The 20,669-nt window shown below is 40.0% G+C and overlaps 1 protein-coding gene across 1 annotated transcript; it reads left to right on the top strand.

Moving 5' to 3' along the window:
• Nucleotides 1-5,007: 5,007 nt before the first annotated feature.
• LOC113571476 (prostaglandin D2 receptor 2) lies at nucleotides 5,008-6,313 on the top strand. Its single transcript, XM_035531590.1, is given in 1 exon segment — nucleotides 5,008-6,313. A coding segment is annotated over 1 exon segment (1,278 nt). The 5' UTR covers nucleotides 5,008-5,035.
• The last annotated feature ends 14,356 nt before the right edge of the window (nucleotides 6,314-20,669 follow it).

Raw genomic sequence — 20,669 nt, 5'->3', positions numbered from 1 at the left:
ACAAGCACCTGGGTAGCTTCCTGTGAAAGGGTCAAACCCTTCATATGTTACAAAGGAGGAATCTGCAAGACCGGGTTAGATTTGTAACACGAGTTGAAAACGACAACTGGTTGGCCAAAGCTATGCCCAGGCTATGGACAGCTTTGGATGGGGATACCAGGGAGTTCTCAAAAGGAAATAGTCTGGTCATGGTAAGGGTTGGGAGTACCTGGGATGAACAGAAACTCAGTTTTACTGGGGTTGAGCTTCAAGTGGTGGGCTGTCATCCATGATGCAATGTCACTCAAGCATGCCGAGATACGTCTGGAGACCTGCGTGTCAGAGGGTGGAAAAGAGAGAAATAATTGAGTGTCATTGGCATAGCAGTGATAGGAGAAACCATGAGAAGATATTACATCACCAAGAGAACGAGTATACAAAGAGAAGAGAAGGGGGCCCAATACTGAGCCTTGTGGAACACCAGTGGACTGAAACCATTTCCAAGCAGAGCCAGTCACACTAAGCCTGGAAAGAACAGAGAGGAGAATGTTGTGGTTCAAAGGCTGTTGAAAGGTCTAGAAGAATCAAAAAACGGATTACTTTTTGGCAGCTTTAGCGGCATGAAGTTTCTCAGTCACCACTATGAGGGCCGTTTCTGTAGAATGTGCCGGTTTGTAGCCGGACTGATTGGGATCATGCAGCTGGTTCTGGGTGAGAAATAGAGACAATTGATTATAAACTGCTCATTCAAGGGCTTTTGAGAGGAAGGAGAGTGATACCAGTGATACCAGTCTGTAGTTGGTAATGTTGGAGCTGTCAAGTGTGGCCTTCTTGAGGATTGGTACCACCCTGGCGATTTTCAATGCAGTAGGCACGTATCCAGAAGATAAGGAGTTGATGATGATGATGACAGATGAAAGGAAGCAGATTTCTTGCGATTGTCTGGAACAGAGCAGAAGGAATTGGATCCAGCGGACATGTAGTCGGATTGCTGGAGGTCAGGAGTTGAAGAATTTCATCTGAGGAGAGAGGAGAAAAAGAAGTCAGAGAGTTGTATGTTGGGGAATGCACGTTGATTGGAGGGGTGGGAACAGTGGAAAAGGACTGGCAGATTGCTGCAACCTTCTCCTCAAAGAAGGTTATAAAATCCTCCGCAGTAAGATGAGGGGGAGGATTAAGGAGAGAAGAAAATGGTGAAGAGCTTGCATGGATCAGATCAAGTTTCAAGTTTCAAGTTTGGTTTATTTGTCACATACATAGTCATACACAGTATAAGTCGCAGTGAAATGGTTTGAGAGTGCTCTGTCCAAACTGAGGAGAAAAAAACAGGGGTGTATAGGGAAAAAAATATATAAAAATAAAATATATATATATATATATATACACACACAAAATATATTAACAATGTATGTATAATATGTTTATATACACAATGTATATATGGATATGTATAAATGTATGTACACAATGTACAGTTCCATCTTACAACTGAATATTTAAAATTACATGATGGTGGTGGTCCCCACAGTTTCAGTTTCCCTGATTCAGGGCCTGAATGGCCTGTGGGAAGAAGCTCCTCTTCAGTCTCTCTGTCTTGGTCATCAGAGAGTGAAAGTGCTTCCCTGGCCTCAACAGAGAGAAGAGCCTATTGTTGGGATGGGTGGGGTCCTTCACAATCCTCCTGGCCTTGGTCTGGCACCGCTTGTAATAGATGCTCTGCAGGTCAGGAAGTTCCGTATGAGTGATGCGCTCTGCTGAACGCACCACCCTTTGGAGTGCTTGTCTGTCCTGCTTGGTGCTGTTCCCAAACCAGACTGTGATGTTCCCCGTGAGGATGCTCTTTATAGTGCAGGTGTAGAAGATGATGATGATAATGATGATGATGATGATGATTCGAATTTCTCTCTGTAGTAGGATGATTTTGCAGCTGTTACTTCCAGTGAGAACTTGGAAAGGAGAGACTTGTATGAGCTAAGGTCTGAATCTATGTGAGATTTCCTCCACTGCCTCTCGGCAGTCCTTAGTTCTCTCCTGTGGCAGTGAAGTGTTTGTTAGCCAGGGGGCAGGTGGGGGAGGACTTGGCAGGTCTAGAGGAAAGAGGGCACAGAAGATTCATTGATGAGAGTGTAGAAATGAAAGTATTTATAACTGTATCCAAAGAGAGAGAGAGAGGATAGAGAGTCAGGGTGAGGTTTAGACAACAAGCCTTGAATTTCACAGAATCTAAGACAAAAGTAAGTGAACTCAGAGCCTACCTTAACCAACCAGATGATAATCCAACTGTTTTATGATCCTGTGATGCTGTTCATATCATATGACTGCCCCTGTTACAGAGTAAGTTATACCAGACAGGTATAAAAAGTGAAGTAGTACTATAGATAGTTGATTAACATGGAAACAGTAAATGTTTGTTTGCATGTTTTGACAGGAATTTGACAGCAATAATATATGCATTTATTTTTTTAATGTTACTATTTTCTTCTTTCTTTTCTATATTGTGTGTAGGCACAGTTAAGGCCTGTTATTAGTACTGTTTTAACTTTTAAGTGAGCGAACTTCCAAAATGATCAGTTTTCCTTTTTTTTTTTTTTTTGAAAATTCCCCTGCTATTAGTGGTTAAACCCATATAATTCCGAGATGATTTGATTAAAGTATTTTCTTTTTTCCTCACACTAGGGTCTTCTACCAGAGGCCTACAAGTTTGAGGGTTCCTTCAGTAATTTTGCTGTTCCAAGGACTGCACTCTTGGAATGAGATTCATTTTGTCATTCCTTGTTGGAGCCACTCCTCCCACTGTTAACCTTCCACATGCTCTCTTGTTTATTTATTTTTTTCAGTCCCTGGGATTTTGCCAACTTCTCATATTCCTTTCTTTGGATGTTTCCATCACTTGGGACCACCACATCTATTACCAAAGCTATTTTCTGCATCTTGTCCACAGTCACGACGTCTGGTTGGTTTGCTACTGCTTGGTTATTTGCCTGGATCTGGAGGTACCACAGAATCTATGTTAATGTATTACACATTATATGAATGCTTGTTTCCATGTAATTTCTACTCATTTTAATATCAAATCACAGACTTATGAATCAGATGTTTGAAAACCTACATCATTTCTGCTATCATTTCTAGAAAGGTTTGACATAACATATTCAAATAAACTTGTCCTTACACCAAGATGCAAGCTGGAGGACAGTGGGATGGATTTACTAACATGCTTTTGATGCATATTTAAATACCCTTACACACACCTTGCTCTGACACAATCCTCTCATGCACCTCCCCTTTAAGGAAAAGAACACAAGGTAACATACAAGACCCAGAAACGATGGTGCTGTCTTAGTGAAAGAAGGAGACATTTCAAGGCCAGAGAACCAATCTAACATACTTCAGAAAAAGTAAGTAGTTTTTCACTGTTTGTGTAAGTGTGGATTTTGATGATGCTAATGTAATCTTAACAGAATCAATGAAGTGACATGAAAACCATGTTCAAATGATCCAGACATAGATAATGTACAAAGAGCCATTTCTGCCTATTAAGTGTTTAATTTTTTTTTTCTTCAAAAAGTGAGTTGTTCAGGCATATACCACAAATCAGTAGATATCACTGCGCACTCCCGCAATGATGCTTGAAGCACTTTTACTCAGTAATAACCAGTAATGGTGCCTTCATCGGGTCATGTATATAAAAAAATGATAAAGGACCGTTCAAAAAAGTGTCATGAGCCAGATATGTAAATTTACCTACTTAACATTTTTGCTGGTTTTTCTAACCATCATTAAAAAGAAGCATTCATGAAATGATTGTAAAAACAGGTTGTTGGGTTTTTTTTTCTGCAGACAACATGTCTTCAACAAAGTTAAGGACCATCTAATCACAAAACTGATCAAAATAAAAATAGTTTCTCAGGAGCAAACTGAATGTTTAGAGGTTTCAGTGAAGATCATGCAGTACTCTGGGTAATTTCTGCTTTTATTGTTCTATACTATCTTCGGTGTACTGCAGTTCTGGATAAGTATAGCATATGATAGAAAACTTACTGCTATTGTTTCCTCACTCTGTTACTGAATCTCAGAGAGATTGGTCTTTGTGCAATTGCCCCTCTCTACTCTATGCACACGTCTCCACCCACTCCCACACCCGCACACTCATCCATGCGTACCAACACCTGATGGGATGGAGGCCAGTTGAGGCAAGCACTAATGCCCACTTGCTACTCTAAAAAGACTACACACATTTACATAAAGTGTGCATCATGTAATACTTTTATTGAATGAATGAAATTATTTAATGGGAAGATAATGAGTTGTCATGCCACAGAGGTAGTCTTAGATAGACAGCTTGTAATAAAATTAACTAATGAAGTAAAAATACACATGTGCTGCAACATGCAATTACACATACACACCAAACATGTAGCATACCAATGTATTAGTGAACCTCTGTATGTCCAGGAAGTATGTAAATATGGAAGATAAGATGTTCTCCACGGATTGTTTGTGGATCCAGTTCTCTCTCACTCTCACTCACACACACACACACACACACACACACACACACACACACTTTCCCCAGACAGACTATAAGATGTGAATCAGTGATGCAAACCACTGGTACTTGTAAGCATCTGTACATGCTGTCTTAAAACATATTCTTGGTAAATGCAATACCTCAGCAAAGCACAGATAATGTTTTTGATGAAAACATTGATATAAGCACGTAATTTTCAAGGTGAGGTTAGACCAGACAAAACCAAGGCTCTAAATTTCCAGTAGCATTTAACACAGAGTAACACTCCTGATTAATCTCACTGTAAATGTAAGGAAGTGTATGCTTGCTTCACTTTAGACCTTCATGGTAAATCAGTTTAATACTGTCCCTTGTCTGACCATTTTGATTCCCGATTATTAGTCATAATCATGTGGCCCTTATTTCTTGTTTATCAAATCATCCAAGTCATGTCCCTTGAACCTTTAAAATCCTGTATTATAATCAAGTGAAGAATTTTAATATTTAGTCATGTCTGTCTCTCTCGTTTTCTTTCCTTCCATAGCTATGCAAGTCTCAATCATTCCAAATTCTTCCCTTTCCGAGCTCCGCTGTTCTCTCCTGCAGCAAATGCTTAACCACTCTTCCAATCATGACAAACGTGTCAACTATGCGGTGGTGAGCTTGTTAGGGGTGGTGTCTGTCCTGGGCATCCTGGAGAACTTTCTGGTTCTGTGGGTGCTTTGATTCCGCCTGCGCCAGAAAACCGTGGCTGCAGTGTGGGTGATAAACCTGGCACTGTCTGACTTCCTAGCCACACTGACGCTGCCACTTTTCACACACTACGTGCTGATGGGACACGACTGGAAACTAGGATCAGTGTTCTGCTCTGTTGAGGCTTCCATCTTTTTCCTTAACATGTTTGTTTCCTCCTTCCTACTGGCTGCCATATCACTGGACCGGTGTTTGTTGGTTGCCAAACCAGTCTGGAGCCAGAGCCGGCGCACGGTGGCAGCTGCATGGAAGATCTGTGCTGTGGGCTGGCTGTGGTCTGCAGTTAACACAATTCCCTATTTCCTGTTCTGTTCTGTAATACCTAAAAGAGACGAACGCAATCTTTGCTACCACAACTTTGCTCTGTATTCCTCGCCAATTACGCTGGAGACGGACTGCAAAGTGAGGCAAGCGGCAACAGCTGTGTCGAAGGTGGTGCTAGCCTTTGTGCTACCACTGCTCATCGTTGCTGTGAGCTACGGCCACTTTGGCCAGCAACTCCATGCTCGAAGGAAGAGGAGCGAGAGCAGGATGATCACTCTAAGGGCTAGTAGAACACTGGGCATGTCTACGAAGCATCATAGCCTTTCACCTGCTCTCTCGTCAACTGAATGCAGTACAACAAGGCTGTCACGTGGCTTCACCAAAATGGTTTCCTCTGTAATCGCAGCCTTCACTCTGTGTTGGGCACCATATCACATCTTCTGCCTGGTCGAGGTGGTGGCTCAGTATATGCCTGAAAAAACAGAATTAGTAGAGGTAGGGTTGCCTATATCAACAGTGTTTGCTTTTCTGAACTCTCTGCTAAACCCCATCATCTACACCTTCAGCTGCCCAAACTTCTGCACACGTGTTCGGCAGAGTCTTGGGGTACTCTTCGAAGGGTTGGTGGAAGAAACAGGACCCCTATACCTGGCCCCTGGAAGAAGGAGAAAGGTCTCCAGCTCCTCAATGACTCCCATGTCTCTCAACTCCCTCAATAACCCCACCCTGCTCCACATCCACCATGTCTCCCAGGCATCTCTCAGCCTCTCAGCTTTAAGAGAAGAGTCAGGACAAACTGTGATGTGACACACAGGAAGGATTCCACTATCCAAAACACTCCAGTCCATGGCCAGTACAATTTAGAACTTACTTTGGTAGAACAGGTTTAATAAATGTAGAAAATATGATGCATGCAGTGGTCTTTGAAAACGGAGCTCATCTTGGTCTGCCATCAAAACGTCAAACTAAGAGGCACCCTGGAGGTCATTTCCGACTGAATGAGTCATAAGTCAGTACTTTCTCTCTCTTATACTGTATTTATTAGGAGTGCCTACAACTTATTACAACTTACATTTCTGCTGTTTTCAGTTTTGAGTAAAATAAAGTTACAATATTTGCAGTTTTTGTATGTGGGGTAAAACGTATAATTTTCAAATGGATCTATAGAGGATCCTACTACATTTTTTTTATGCATATACATAGGTACACCTATCTGTTAGCATGTTGTTCCTCCTTTGGCCCAGAACTGCATGAACTCACCTGGTTCAAGCGGGTGCTTGTTCTGCTGTGCAGCAATGTTGTCCCAAACGGAAAGGACATCAGCACCTGACATAATGCTCCGCTATAGCTGCCCATTTGAGTTGTGCCTTCTGAAATATTGATGAGATATGCTTCAGTCAAATGACATGGCTATACGATGAAAATACATTTTAAGGGAAGGTGGAAGTGTATATCTAATAAACCGTCAACTCTGTGACTACTATCAATATATGGGTTAGGCGAAAAGATGAAAAGGTATATTAATTAAATGTTAAAAATGGAAAACTAAGTAGCAATAAATTGAACATGTAATGAACAAAAACTAGTTTAAAAGGTTAACTTTATTTTAATTGATATTACTTCTACTGACATACAATTTTGTTTTTATAATTTTTAAAAATTTGCATTAAAAAATTATTGTGCCCCACCACGGCTGAATCTTTGATTTGATTCTTGCAAAAATAAGCTAAGTGTTTGCATCTTAAAGACAAGCAGCCCTATGCAGTCTGGCTTTGAAACAAACACATACTCTCTCTTTTTCTCTCACACTGCAATGGCAAACAAAAAGACACTTTTAATGCATTTGCCTAAAAATGCAAACAGTTAAAAGAAGCTGAAGTAATAAATTCAAATTGAAATAATAAATTCCTTGCAAAAATGCGACATCAGTATCTGATTATGAAGTTTCACTTGTTTAGCACTGTGTGGAGAGAAAAAGAAAAATGACCAAGTCGTGACTGGTACTCACAAATCAGCCATGAGTGTAAACTCTGATATAGATCAACGTTCATTCCTTCTTAAACTGATCATGGTCCTATAGATTCTAGATCTGCAGTCATGTCCATGGATGCTTTGTGAAAACACACTGAGAATAAAGACAAAGTAATTGGACTGTTGGAATACCGGATATTTTACATTACACTCAATGGTACACCCCAACAGGGCATATTCCAAAAGGACACTATAAAAGACATACTATAACAGAGCACACTGCAGTGGCCATGTGTCAAGGCAGTTGGAACAAGCCTAATGCAGTGCCTTGCAAAAATATTCAACCTGCTTAGGTCATTTGTCTGGATTCCATATGAGATTTTGTGACTCAAAATTAATTAAAGTGAGATTGGTTTTATGAAAGAAAATATTGTGACAAAAATTATTACCTGAGAAAAGGTGTGCATAAGTATTCATTCAGCCCCAGTGCTGTGGAAACTCCAAGTTTAGACTGATTAAAGATATTGTTCTAATGACAAAGTTGAGCTCTACTTGTGAATCATTAAAAATGTTCACCATTTCTGAATAAAAGACCCCCTTAGATCAAGTACCATTGGTCAGACAGACTGTACATGAGAAGAAAAGCTGTGAAAATAAAGACTGAAGAGCATTATAAAGAAATTAGAGCTAAGGTTTTAGACTATGTTCAGACTGCATGCAGATCAGATTTGTTTCTCAAATCTGTTGAGATGATTGTCTGCACTGTTACTTGCAAGAGATCAGATTGGATTTGTGTTCCAGACATCACCAACCTATCTGCATGGGTTGCTGTAATAACAATTCCAAAGAAACAAAGGATCTGTTAGGTCGTGGTGCAGAATTCATATGTTGCACTAGACAAACTTGGCATTTACAAATTCTCTGGCATCAATCTTGGCGCTCTCTGGTATCAGTTTAGGCATCTGTAAAAATCTGATTTCAAACCACTTCCAAATGTCATTTGGATCTATTTTTGGATCCAAAATTAGATTAAATGTGTTTTGGGGTTTGTTTGTTTGGTTTTTTTTCTGTACAGACTATTAAAAATCAATCTGAATATAATCTAAATATGCCAATAATCGGATTTATGCTGACATTCTGAACATAACTATAGATATGCACAAAACAAGAAAAGGCTACAAAATAAACACATTTTTATGTAGCTCAGTAAACACTATGCAATCAGTTGTGAGGAAATTGACGCTGCATCATACCACCCAGACACTTCGTAGACAAGGCCACCCCTCAAAACTCGGAATCAGAACAAGAATGGGGGACTCATGAGGAAAGCCACAGGGAGGCCAGCAACTTTGAAAGAGCTACTGAGTTCTCTGGGGTGAAAGTGCAACAATCAATCAAGATCTCAGCATACAACTCAGTTTTATGGGAGGGTGGCTAGAAAGAAGCTATTAGTGAAGGGAAATCTGGAGTTTGCCAGATTGCATAAGAGAGACCTAGCTAAAACATGGGAAAATGTTTTGTGGTCAGATGAGACAATCTTGGAGTTTCTTTAGCCACTATTAAAAACCACTATGTATGGAGCAAATCTAACACTGCCCATTCCTCAAGAAACAACTCTTATAGAGAAATATGTATGTGGTGTCATCATGTTGTGGGGATGCTTTGCCTTTCCTCAGTGGGGACTTGGCATCTTGTTAGAATTGATGGATGCAACAGGAAAACTCTGTAAGGAAACTAAAAAAAACTAAGAACTACGAAAGAACTAGGAAAAAAACTCAAACTTCCTCTTGCTGCAGAACAATGATCTCAAGCACACAGGAGTGGTTGAACAACAACAGTTGAATGATCTCCAATAGCCAAGTCAAACCCGAGAACTTGGTACCATTGAGAATATCTGGCATTATTTGAAAATTGTGGCCAACAAGCATTGTCAATCAATCTGAATAACTAGAACAAATCTGTCAGGAATAATGAACAAAAATCACTCCAGTGTGCAAAACAGGTTGAACAACATATACATTGCAGCAAAAGGTGGTTACCAAATACTACCAAATACTGGTCTGGTGAAAAATGATACTGGTTTAATGATAAATGTTTGTCATTTGTGTCAACCATTTTAAAAATGTGTATTGTATTTCCTGTTTAGAAAATACAGCATGCAATATGCAAAAGAGCTCTGGTTCCAAATAACTTTTGATTTACCTCAGTGAGGCAATGTTACCAATGTTGGATGAACTGCTCTTTCAAAGTATCTTTTAACAAATAGGTGACTTCAGTGAAGATACAGCCTCCTCCAAGGCTTGGGTAACAAGTTGAAACTTGAATAAATAAACGGTTACTGAAATACAGGATTTTAAGGCAGGCCAGAGGGAAGTGCATTATAGTAGTTCAACCTGATGTACATATACACTAGCATACTAGCATATCTTCCACAGTAGTACACACTAGGTTAGCTTTCTGTGTCCTATATGGGCCTGGAAAAGGTGGGGGTGCGTGGGGACTGATCAAGTAAAAAAAACAATAGCAGGAATATGAAAGCATAAGAGGATTTAATGAGAGAGAGGAGGAGGAAGGATGGGTGGATTAAATTTGTATGTAAACAGGGCATACAGAAAAAGAAATGGTGGGGAATATTTAGACACGTTTGTCTGACAGTTTGTTTGCTCACTTGCTTGTTAAATTGAGACAAGGTTTTGTCTGTTATGGATGTACCCAATAATCTAATGCAAAGGAGTATTAAAAATAATTAGAATTAATTTTAAACTATTAATCTATGATAAAATGTTTGGACAAAGGAAAACAATGTTAGTGCTTTTTAGGAAATTATTTTACATCTATTGGAGTTTACTCAATGACGTTTACATAAAAATGTAGTTGTGATGCACATCATCACTAAAGCTGATTCTGAACCTGTACAGGGCATTAAATGAGGGAGGCGAGGAAGGATAGAGATTCACCCAGTGAGTGAAATAAAGCAACCGAGAGATGAAACGGGGGAAGGAGGAGGGGCAAGTGATCCATGATGGTGTGGCTTTCCAGAAATGCTCATCCAGGCAGAATATAAAAGAGAGAAATGGAAACAGAGGCAAACAGAGGGACTTTATTTCTCCACATAAGGAGGAATCTTGGAAGCAGGCAGCATGGATTCAACTGTGGTCCCACAAAACAAGATTTTGAAAAAGGTTAGCATCTTTTCCCTGCTTAAATATCAGTCTTTGAATATATTTGTTTAAGTAATGGCATACAGCATGCTTGATATTTCTACCTGTAACTTTGTTTTATTCTACTCAGTTGTTGATTTTCTGTGGGCCTAAAGGAAAGGCTTAAGGTGTGTTGCTGCCCACACATTCTCAGACAGATCCAAAAGAACTAGTAGTCAATAAACTGAAGGCATGTATTAAGCTTACTACCATTCTTTATGAACAACTGAAAATATTTTATTTATTTATAACTATATATATATATATATATATATATATATATATATATGTGTCTTATAATATAATGGAAAAATGAGTGTCTATGGTCTGGCACAGTTTTTCCCTACAGCACAACATTAGACTGTAGATCTATCTTAGCACAGTAGTGTCACTGGCATGTTACAGGTGGTTGCTTTTTGTGATTATAAATAGTTGTACATGTGTATATGATGTCCATTTTTGTTGGTTAATTATTTATCAAATTGAACATGAAATCTAAAATTGTTTATAAAATTAGATTGTACCATATATAATTGTGAAAAATAAATACTGACAGAGGAAAAAAAAAAAAACTTTTTCAGAAAAAAAAATGTACATTTTTGTCTAGCTGATGTCAAGTTGATGTCATGAGTTACACTGTCCAATTTCAATACACAGAGATTCGAAATGGTCTCATCTCACTGTAACTAAGAGCTTTCTTTAAAAAAAAAAATAAATAAATAAAAAAAAATTTATTTATAGCCATTACTTTTATACACAGGCCTTTTTCCAGAGATGCTACAGCGTAAATAACCCAAACTTATATTGCTGTAACGTTGAGCGGTAAGGAGGACGACGCATGTGCGGAGAAGAGCGAGATTTAATATGGAGCAAATCCAGAGTCAGAGTCGTTAAGGCAGTCCAGGGTCGAAGAGCCGACACGGAGAGTAGGGGGATACGTGATAAGCGAGACAAGGGCTAGGATACTCGAGTAACTAAACGCACGGAAGCACACAGGTTAAACAGACTAGGAAAGACGGAGGCCAGGATAAAACAAAGGCCAAACAAACCATAACCATTAGGAGAAACATGCACTCAAATGAACAGCAAAACCACAGGCCTCAAAGACAGGGTTTAAATACAAGAACCCGAGGTAGAAACGAGGGGCAGGTGCAAGCAATCAAACGAGGGGTGGAGAAAACGAAACTAACCAACGGTACTAAAAACACAAACGACAGGGAAAACACGGAACACGGAATCTGGGAGGGACTGAGCGTGACAAATTGCAATATTTTCCACATTTATTGTATACTACTACATCTGATAAATTGTTGTTTTATCTGGGCATTATAAGCAATTTATGGAGTTCTGTAATGGGGGTTTTCAAACCAGTGCTTTGAGACAATCCACTTTTATATTCAGGTCCAGCTACAAACACACCTTAACCAGGAAATCTAGTGCTAAAGAATGCTGATTATCAGGTGCAGTTGAGTTAGGAAATGGAACACAGAAAAAATGTGCACTGATTGCGGCTCCCTAGGGACTAGATTGAAAAGCCTTTGGGTTTATATGAACATCATCCTCAGACCATTACCTCCAGATGGTTTTATTGGCTCTGTTTACCTATATCCAGGGATCAATTAAAAAAAAGATTGAGAAGCTGAAGAGATGGAGCTCCTCCGCAGGCGGGAGCTTCAGTTGCCACACTAAGACAAAGACCCTGAGCTTGCCCAGTAGGCCTGAAGAAGACCCCTGGAAGGGCAAGAGGAAACTCCAGACCATGGTGGCCTCTGTGTTTGGTCAGGTAGGAGTAATGCAGCAGATTCATGAAGTGTGTATCTCAGATGTTGAGCAACGTAATTCAAGATAAGATGTTTTTCTTCATTTACTAACATGAATTTTTTTTTTCCTAAAACCTTTGGATTGTAGTTTTCCCTGGCATTATTGACATGGCATTGTCTATGAATAGTGTCTATGAACTTGCTTTTAGGTTGTGCCCTGATTAACTATAATTATCAATGCATTGCTCATTTTTACCCAATCTGATCATAAATATCTTTGGCTGTGTCTCTCACTTTTGCTGTATTGTATTTGCAACAATTCTATCATCATTCATTTGATGATCAATTTCAGCTGTTGTGTGACACCTGCATTTATTATAGCTTTTTTGTGGAACTGAGTGAATTGGAGCCTATTTGGTTTTAAATGCATGATTTTGCACCAATACTCAAAAATGCCTTGATGCTTGCAGAAAAATCCTACCTGTTGTTTATTATTTCTGCACATTCACTCCTTAGGTATCCCCATTTAACCAGCAGGACTTTGTCACATGGTTTCTGCAGACCAAATAATCCTTTCCAGTATGTTATCTGTCCTTGCCCTCCATTTCCAGCTCAGAGGTATAGTGGATCCAAGTTCTATTATTGGCTGGAAAGCATGTGCTCATGGTGAATGGCTAATAAGGATCATGTACTGATTTTTCTTTGTGACTACTGACATACTCTCACACACAGGCGCAAATATGGACTTCATGAAGATGTCATAAACCTGGAGGCACTTTAGCTGCTTCTCTGTGAATAAGGCTCCTAATGCTGGCAAGTCTTATGTTCTTGCATAGCAACAACAGTCTTGTCCAGGTGTGTCTGTGTGTCTGTGTGTCTGTGTGTCTGTGTGTGTGTGTGTGTGTGTGTGTGTGTGTGTGTGTCTGTGTCTGTGCTTGCACGCTCTTGTTAGTTTATGTTTGTCAGGGTTTATAACAAATTCTCCAGTCCCTGGAAATTCTCTGAAACCTCTCCTGAGAATTCATGATTATAGAAAGCATTAATCATGCTGTTAACTGACTGGCAGTGTTTTCACTCTTTCACACTGAGGAGATTAGAAGGCTGGTGGTGGTGTTTGTCCCCGTCTCTGCCTCTCCAAAAATATGTCATTGCTCAATTGCATGTGTGCCATCTAATCAAAACCTCATCTTGTCTGTTACAGTACATGTTATTTTCATTAAGGTGTGTAACAGGAGGTCTAAGATGAGCACTTCCTATTTACTTACATATAATTTGCAGTTTAAAAGCAGTTCAGCATATCTGCCTTAAAAAAACATACTTGAGCTTCATAAATGCATAGGCTTCTGTATTTAAACAGCCCTTTCGTCTTCCTGTAACGAGTGCCAAAGGGCGTGGGGCAGGATGCACAGACTTTCTCGACGAAGTGAAACATTTCATACAAAAACATATAGACGATAGTGGCACTCACAAATAACATTAACGATGAACACAGACACACTTAACACTAATGACTTTAACATTTAACACAGGCTAGACAAACACGATTACTTGATATTACATCTAGACGCTAACAAACAAACGATGACCCACGGTGAGGCACGCACTGATGGGGTTTAAACAGACAGACACACACTAACACTTAACCCATACAGGTGCGTGCCTTCATGGACGTGTGGCTACAGGCGTGAGTGAACCCACCCCTGCACGTGACTCATGGAGGGGAGCGTCCCATGACACTTACACTATGTGACAGATGAAACAGCAAAAAATAGTAAAGAGAAGATTTCACAAGGTAACTGAATGATGAAATGGGGAATGATAAACAAAGAGGGGCAGATGAACAGAGTGAAGGGAAGAGAAATTAATTAACAAGTCAAGAGGTGAGGTGATCTTCTTAGAAACCTTAACAGTATCTACAACCTTGGAAATCATCAGTTTTTAAGCAGGGTAATTTTAGAGAAGTGCTAATAATTGGTTGGTTTTGTACATGCGGGACATGGGAATACTAATGAATCATTCCAATACCATGCAATGCTGATTTAATGTTTTCTATTGAACTTTGTAGGTTTAACGAACCTTTTTTAGCAGTTTTATAATGGCAAAAAACCCCAAAACAAAACTACATATTAAACCCAACACAATTCTCTGTAGGCATCTTTTGGGATTATCTGTCTACTTTGGTGTTCAATCATCAAACCTCTCTGTCCCTCATGTCTTTCTGATGTCAGACTGCCAGGCAACCTTTATTCTTCTCACCACCTTTTTTAAAACAAATTCTTTCTCTACACAGTATTCACAGTGCTGACTGAAGCTGTGTACACGTTCAAAACATCTACCAGTAATGTATGGAGCAAACAGAAATGCACAGATTTTCTGTTTGTTTGAAAACATAAAACAAGATAAAATCGCAGACAATATCAGAAGCTTTTGATTGGGTATACCAATGTTTTTTTGCCTAAAAAAAAAAGGGAATAAGAGAATCTGTTCCCCCTATTTTAGCACTAAAGTCACAAGCTACAAGCTGTCTTGTTACTGATTGCTATGACCAAGGGGAAGAAAGTCAATCTCCATCCAGCATAATTTACCACCTTTCTGGTCTCTGTTCTTAACTCGCCACCTTTCTGGTTCTGCCTCTCTTTTCCTCTCATTGTCTCCCATCATCCGATTGGGATTTGACCCTAATCCACTGACGGACCACCCATGCATGGAGAACAACCCAAATCCCAGATAATATCTCACACACACAAACGAATGCATGTACATGAGGCTTTATTTACAAAATCAGATGTTCTGAATTTGAAGAATGTACAGCAGAATTGTCAAGTTTTCTCCACACAGTTTTAGTAATTACCCTAATCAGATTCACACAAAACATAGTCTTATGAATCTTCAATGGCACCTGACTGATCCCTAAAAATGTGTGTGCATGTTAATTTACATACTTAAAGGATAATGATATGTGTGTGTATGTATCTGTGTTCTCATCTATATAAAGGGTTGCACACTCTTTTGAGTTTCCTTGGGCTTTTTCTTCCTTCACTAACTATACTCCACGTGTATCTGTTGAGCCCTACAATTCTGGTTCCTCACCAGACCCCACAGACCAACCCATGCCTGTTTTGTACAGGACGGATAACAGATGATTTTGTGACATAATTTTGTCAAAAACAAAAACATTTACAATATACATTTACCATAGCTTTTACCACAGTTACATACAGAGCCACCAGATATTAGGAATAGTTGAGCTTTTGCTTGTATGGGCTTAGTTTGCCACCTGGTGGTTAATTGAACACCTTACACACTATATATGTTTTGCTTGTCATGCAACATTATACAATATTATGGATTTGCCCTGATTAAATATTGCCCACACATGCATTCTGCCTCACCTTGCTATTTGTTACAGTAGTGAAGGCCAGAGGGCAGTGACCATACCTGGCACCTGGGTCTTCCAGGTGCTGACACCTGGGTCTTCCAGGTGCTTAACATGTGCACCTTATCAGTGCACTCAGAACACTGGGATTTGCACCATCCCTTCACAGCAGGGGAGGATCCTCTGCCCATGGGTATGCTCCTGATGGCCTCACAATACCTTCAGACTCCATTGTAACAAATGCAGAGGGCAGTGAGCACAACCAGTCTCAAACCCAGCTCTCTACTAGCTGGCAATGGCATGCTTCAGCCACCAGACCAGAGAACCAGCTTCCTGGCATAGCAGTCAGTACACACGTTTACCATTTTGAGTGACTGTTGCCATGACAACCACTACCAGAAATAAGTGGTGGCAGGACTTGCTTAGAGAAGTGTAAATGCAAATGAGTTTTGTACAGGAACAGTGTATGTTCCAAGGTTTCCCATGGAATTTAAATTGCATTGCAGGTTACTATCACTAATAATATGTACTTCATGCTGAGTAACCCTTTAATCATTTGATAGGCATAGTTATGAAAAGTGTTAAAATTGCGATTTTAGATGACACTCGGATGCATTTGTGATAACCAGTTTATTTTATATCCACACTGTAATTAAATTAAGAGCTGTTGTTTCTGAAATCTTCCCAACTACTTCTTTGTATGGCTTAGCCAGTTCTTGCATAAGTTTTAAACTAAGGGTGACAATCCTCATAAAAAACTGTTAAAAACATTCAATTTTTAGTAGTTTCTTTAGTTCCAGTTCTTTGGTGCTGCTGAAATGAAGTTTACTTCAGTTGCGAAATCCAATTCTAGCAAGTAATCCTTCTATGGAGTTTCATAAGGCTAAAAGTATACAGAACAAATGCTCTTCATCGGATTCTGATGCTATTACAGAATCAGAAAAGATTAAATGGTATTGCAGGCTTGTGAGTTAATAAAACGCTAATACTTTTATCTGTACCACAAAACTCACTTTTCTGCCTTACAAGAGAAAAGAAGGGATACAAATCAGATTGCTGAAATGTCATTTTGTACCCCTTTTTAAGCACTGCTTGGCCTAATCCTTCTGACAAGTGCTGGAGTTGCTTGTGGTGTGTGTAGCCACTGAGTGTGCAGCCACTGAGTGTGCATAAACACCAGTGGCCGTGGAAGTGCAGCCCATGGTCGTGCTGAAACATGCAATCTGCACTAAGCAGAGTGCGGAGACTCCTCCCATCCCTGCAGTTGTCTTATTAGTCATCATTTGCCATCATCATGTCAAGAGGTCGGGTTTATTTTTTTCCGTTTAACCACAAATTCCTCTCCCTTTCCTAACACGCATTGTTCATGTGAAAATCATCTGCTTTTTACTTCCATAGCTACCCACAGTGCGCTCTCTCTCTCTCTCTCTCTTTCGTTCAGTCACAGACCCAGCTTTGTTGAGAAATCGTCTTGTTTGCCTTTCTTTTTTCTGGCCTCTTTTCCTGTATGCCTACTGCCTCTGCTTTCTGACACTGTAGCGTGTCCCTGTATGGGTTGTTCAGTGGTGCTCTTGGCTCCTTGTTCCTCTTTTGTGCTTGTGGTGCCAGCCCAGCAGTTCTTTCACTCTTTTACCTCATTGGCTCTCCTGCCATCAGTACCAATTTCACTTACTGTAAAATGTGAAAAGGTGAACTATTTAACTTCCTGAGCTGCCTAATTTTCTTATCTTCTTCCTTATTCTCTTCTCTTCCTAACTTCCTTTCACTTTTTTCTCCCTTTGCCTCGGCCTCATCCCTTCTCTCTCTCTCTCTCTCTCTCTCTCTCTCTCTCTCTCTCTCTCTCTGTTTTTACCGGCATCTTTTCCTCACTCCCTCCCTCACTCTGCTGTGCTCTCTTGCTCTTCCTTCATCTCTTCCCTGTCAGTATGAAATCAGTCATTTGTACTTCTGTAGCAGGAGAGATGGGAGAGTTTAGCAGTCAACTAGAACAACCAAAGCAGAAAATTCTGTAATCAAAAGTATGAGAAACAATAGCAGTAAGGATGGAGAAAGAAAATAACCAAATGCAAGACAAGAATTTTTAGATTAGGAAGCAGGTTGAGCAAATGTGAAAGTTGTCCAATATGTTTGCTTCACTGCATGCATCATACCACTGACCAGAGGAGGAGGTATTGCTATTTTGTGTTTTTGTTTGTTTGTTTTTTGATGTTAAATTATTTCCCATAATCAATGTTTTACCAACCACATTACCATCATTTGTTAAGTTTTAAAATAATTACTCAGCTGTTTCTGTTTAAGCAGTCTATCTGAGGCAGTGCACCTGTAAGTAAATGCACTGTGGGAGGACTAAATTTTGAGTGATTTGAGTAAAAAGGCAGAAGGGTGTGAAGGGGGCCAAAAGAGGGTGAAAATGAGTGAAAATAGAGGGAGGTAGAGAAAAGACTGGAAATGGGAGCCAAGCCATCCAAAAAAGGCCACATAAAAAAGGTAAGACATGCAATTTTTAAATAGCTGAAAAAATGGGCCTTTAAGTATGTTTTAAGTAAGTTTCATGCTCAAAGACTTCTTGCATATGCCATTTTAAAGCTAGTGACCTTGCTTGATAACTATTTTGAAAATTAATGTTGGCTTTTGACAGATCGTGTGCAGTTTCACATTTTTATTAATCACCTCTTTACACTGGAAAATCAGTAGGTCATTAACCGCACCGCAGATGTGCTTGGCTACAAAATATAGAGCTGCAAATTTACCCCTCCCCTCCCATTTACACATTCCTCTGGCCACTGGTTTAGTGTTATTATTCTCATTATTTTAATTGGAAGGATGATAAACTCTGAGCTCAGTGTTGGAACGCAGACACTAATTAATGGCTGGACAGCACCTCGCTCAGTGCTGCCTGTGTAAGTGCTGGTGTAAACGGCACCTCCATAAACGGATGCCTGCGGAGCCTCCTGCCACTCCACTGACAGCGGTAATGGTTGGGGCCACGCGGGCCACGCGGGCCACAGGGGATGAGGATGATGAGGGTGAACAGTAGGACAGTGAGCAGGACTTTGTTGAGCATGCTCTCGTCCAGAACTGCAATGTGCTGCACAACATCGTGGGCCCAGCCTGCATCTTCCTGCGACATGGCTTTGCTTAGTCCCAGCTAAGGAGGTGCACATTCTGACATGCACATAAACTTACAAATGGCACCTTACTCAGACAGAATTTTTGTATAACCCTATACGTCCAGTAGATACACACTTTCTCATTCCTAATTCCTCATTTCATCATTCACCTGCTTAGTAAGTCCATATAGTCGATCATGTGTCTAAAAAAGCATAAAATTGTGGCGAGTAGTGGGTCACAAAGGGGACTGGAAACCATTGCTTTCAAACCTTGGACTGGCATGTTGAATTCACACAGCACACTTCAGAACTGTACGCTGTATTTCTTTATTTGGATATTTAGATATTTGCGCCATATATCCTCACTCTATCCTTGTCCATCTCCAGTCACCCTTTCACGCATCCCTTCCCTCCTGAGGCCTAAGATTGGTGGATGCTGTGCCATTGTCCCATAATGAATTCCTTTACATGTGAGTTTGTTACTGCAATTTTCCTTTTCTGCAAGATTTTGCAGAGCACTCTTCTGACTGTATTATTACTAGACCGATTTCTTGTTATCGTGTATAGTGTCTATTTGTGTCTTTCGCTCTTTGTTACATATGGTTTCCTTTAATTCTTTGAATTATGGAAAAGATATTGGCATAATATTTCTGTCTGCATAAAATGTAAAAAAAAAATGTGTTTTTTGTGGTTTATTATGAAATTGCAGCTACAATAGTCAAAATCCTCTAGTATGGTTATATCTAAAATACAAACAGAGTGGTCACTGGCAGAAAGGAGAAATGTTAAGGCCTTTAGCCAAGATGGTGAATTATACTGCAAATTCTTATTTGTCATCCATGCAGAACATGAGCATTACATTGTAATGCATTACACTGATGGCTCTATAGACCAGTGGAAGTGCACTGAGACATCCACTGGTCTATATCAGCGTAGCATTCTGCTGATGATTGCACATGCAGCCCCATATTACTGTGGGCCATAAAGTGAGCATTGTTCCTCATTCACGCCTGGTTTCATCTTAATCTTAAAGTTCCTTTACTTCATGACAGACACCAAGCATGGCAAACTTATTAGTCTTATTAGTGCTTAATGTAAAGCTCTTTATCCTACATTTTATAAGATACCTTTGTTGCTGATATGCTGAAACCAGTGTTGGGAAGAGGCTTGTTGGCTTTTAGTAAAACAGTAAACTAAGTTTTGTTTTGTTTTTTTCTCCGCTCCTCGTCTCTTCCTTAATTCCAGTCCTTGTTTTGGTTTTCCCTGTTCATATGTTCACCTGTGTCTGGTTAGTGCTTAATTGCCTTGGTTATTTAAGCCCTGGGTTTTGTTTCCCAGGTTGTCGGTTATTTTGGTCACGTGTGGATTCCTTGTTTTATTTGTCTGCTTAGTTCGCGTGTTGCTTTGCTTTAGTGTTTCGCCCACGTCTCGGATTTATCTGCCTCCCTTATTTAGTTTCCATCGTTTATTAAAGAACCTCCTGCATCTGCATTCTGCCTCTGGCCTTGTCCCTGCAAATACGTTACAGAATAACCAACCGCTTACGAGAATGCAGCAGGAGGGCCTCACTGAATCGCTACTTGTTCTGTCTGTGTCAGCCCAGCCACCTTCGCACAATGGTTTACTCCCAGAAGGAGACGTGGATTACCTAAAAGCTCTTCTTTCCGCTCTTAGGGATGGGGAAACCTTTGGTTCTTCCCTCATGTATGGCAACTCCTAGTGAGTATCACAGGGAGGACTTCGGTT

This window comes from Electrophorus electricus, chromosome 11 (genome assembly GCF_013358815.1).
Source record: "Electrophorus electricus isolate fEleEle1 chromosome 11, fEleEle1.pri, whole genome shotgun sequence".
In the NCBI taxonomy this organism is placed as follows: Eukaryota; Metazoa; Chordata; class Actinopteri; order Gymnotiformes; family Gymnotidae; genus Electrophorus; species Electrophorus electricus.
The sequence above is the reverse complement of the archived record's forward strand: the minus strand, read 5'-3'. Positions and strand labels throughout refer to the sequence as shown.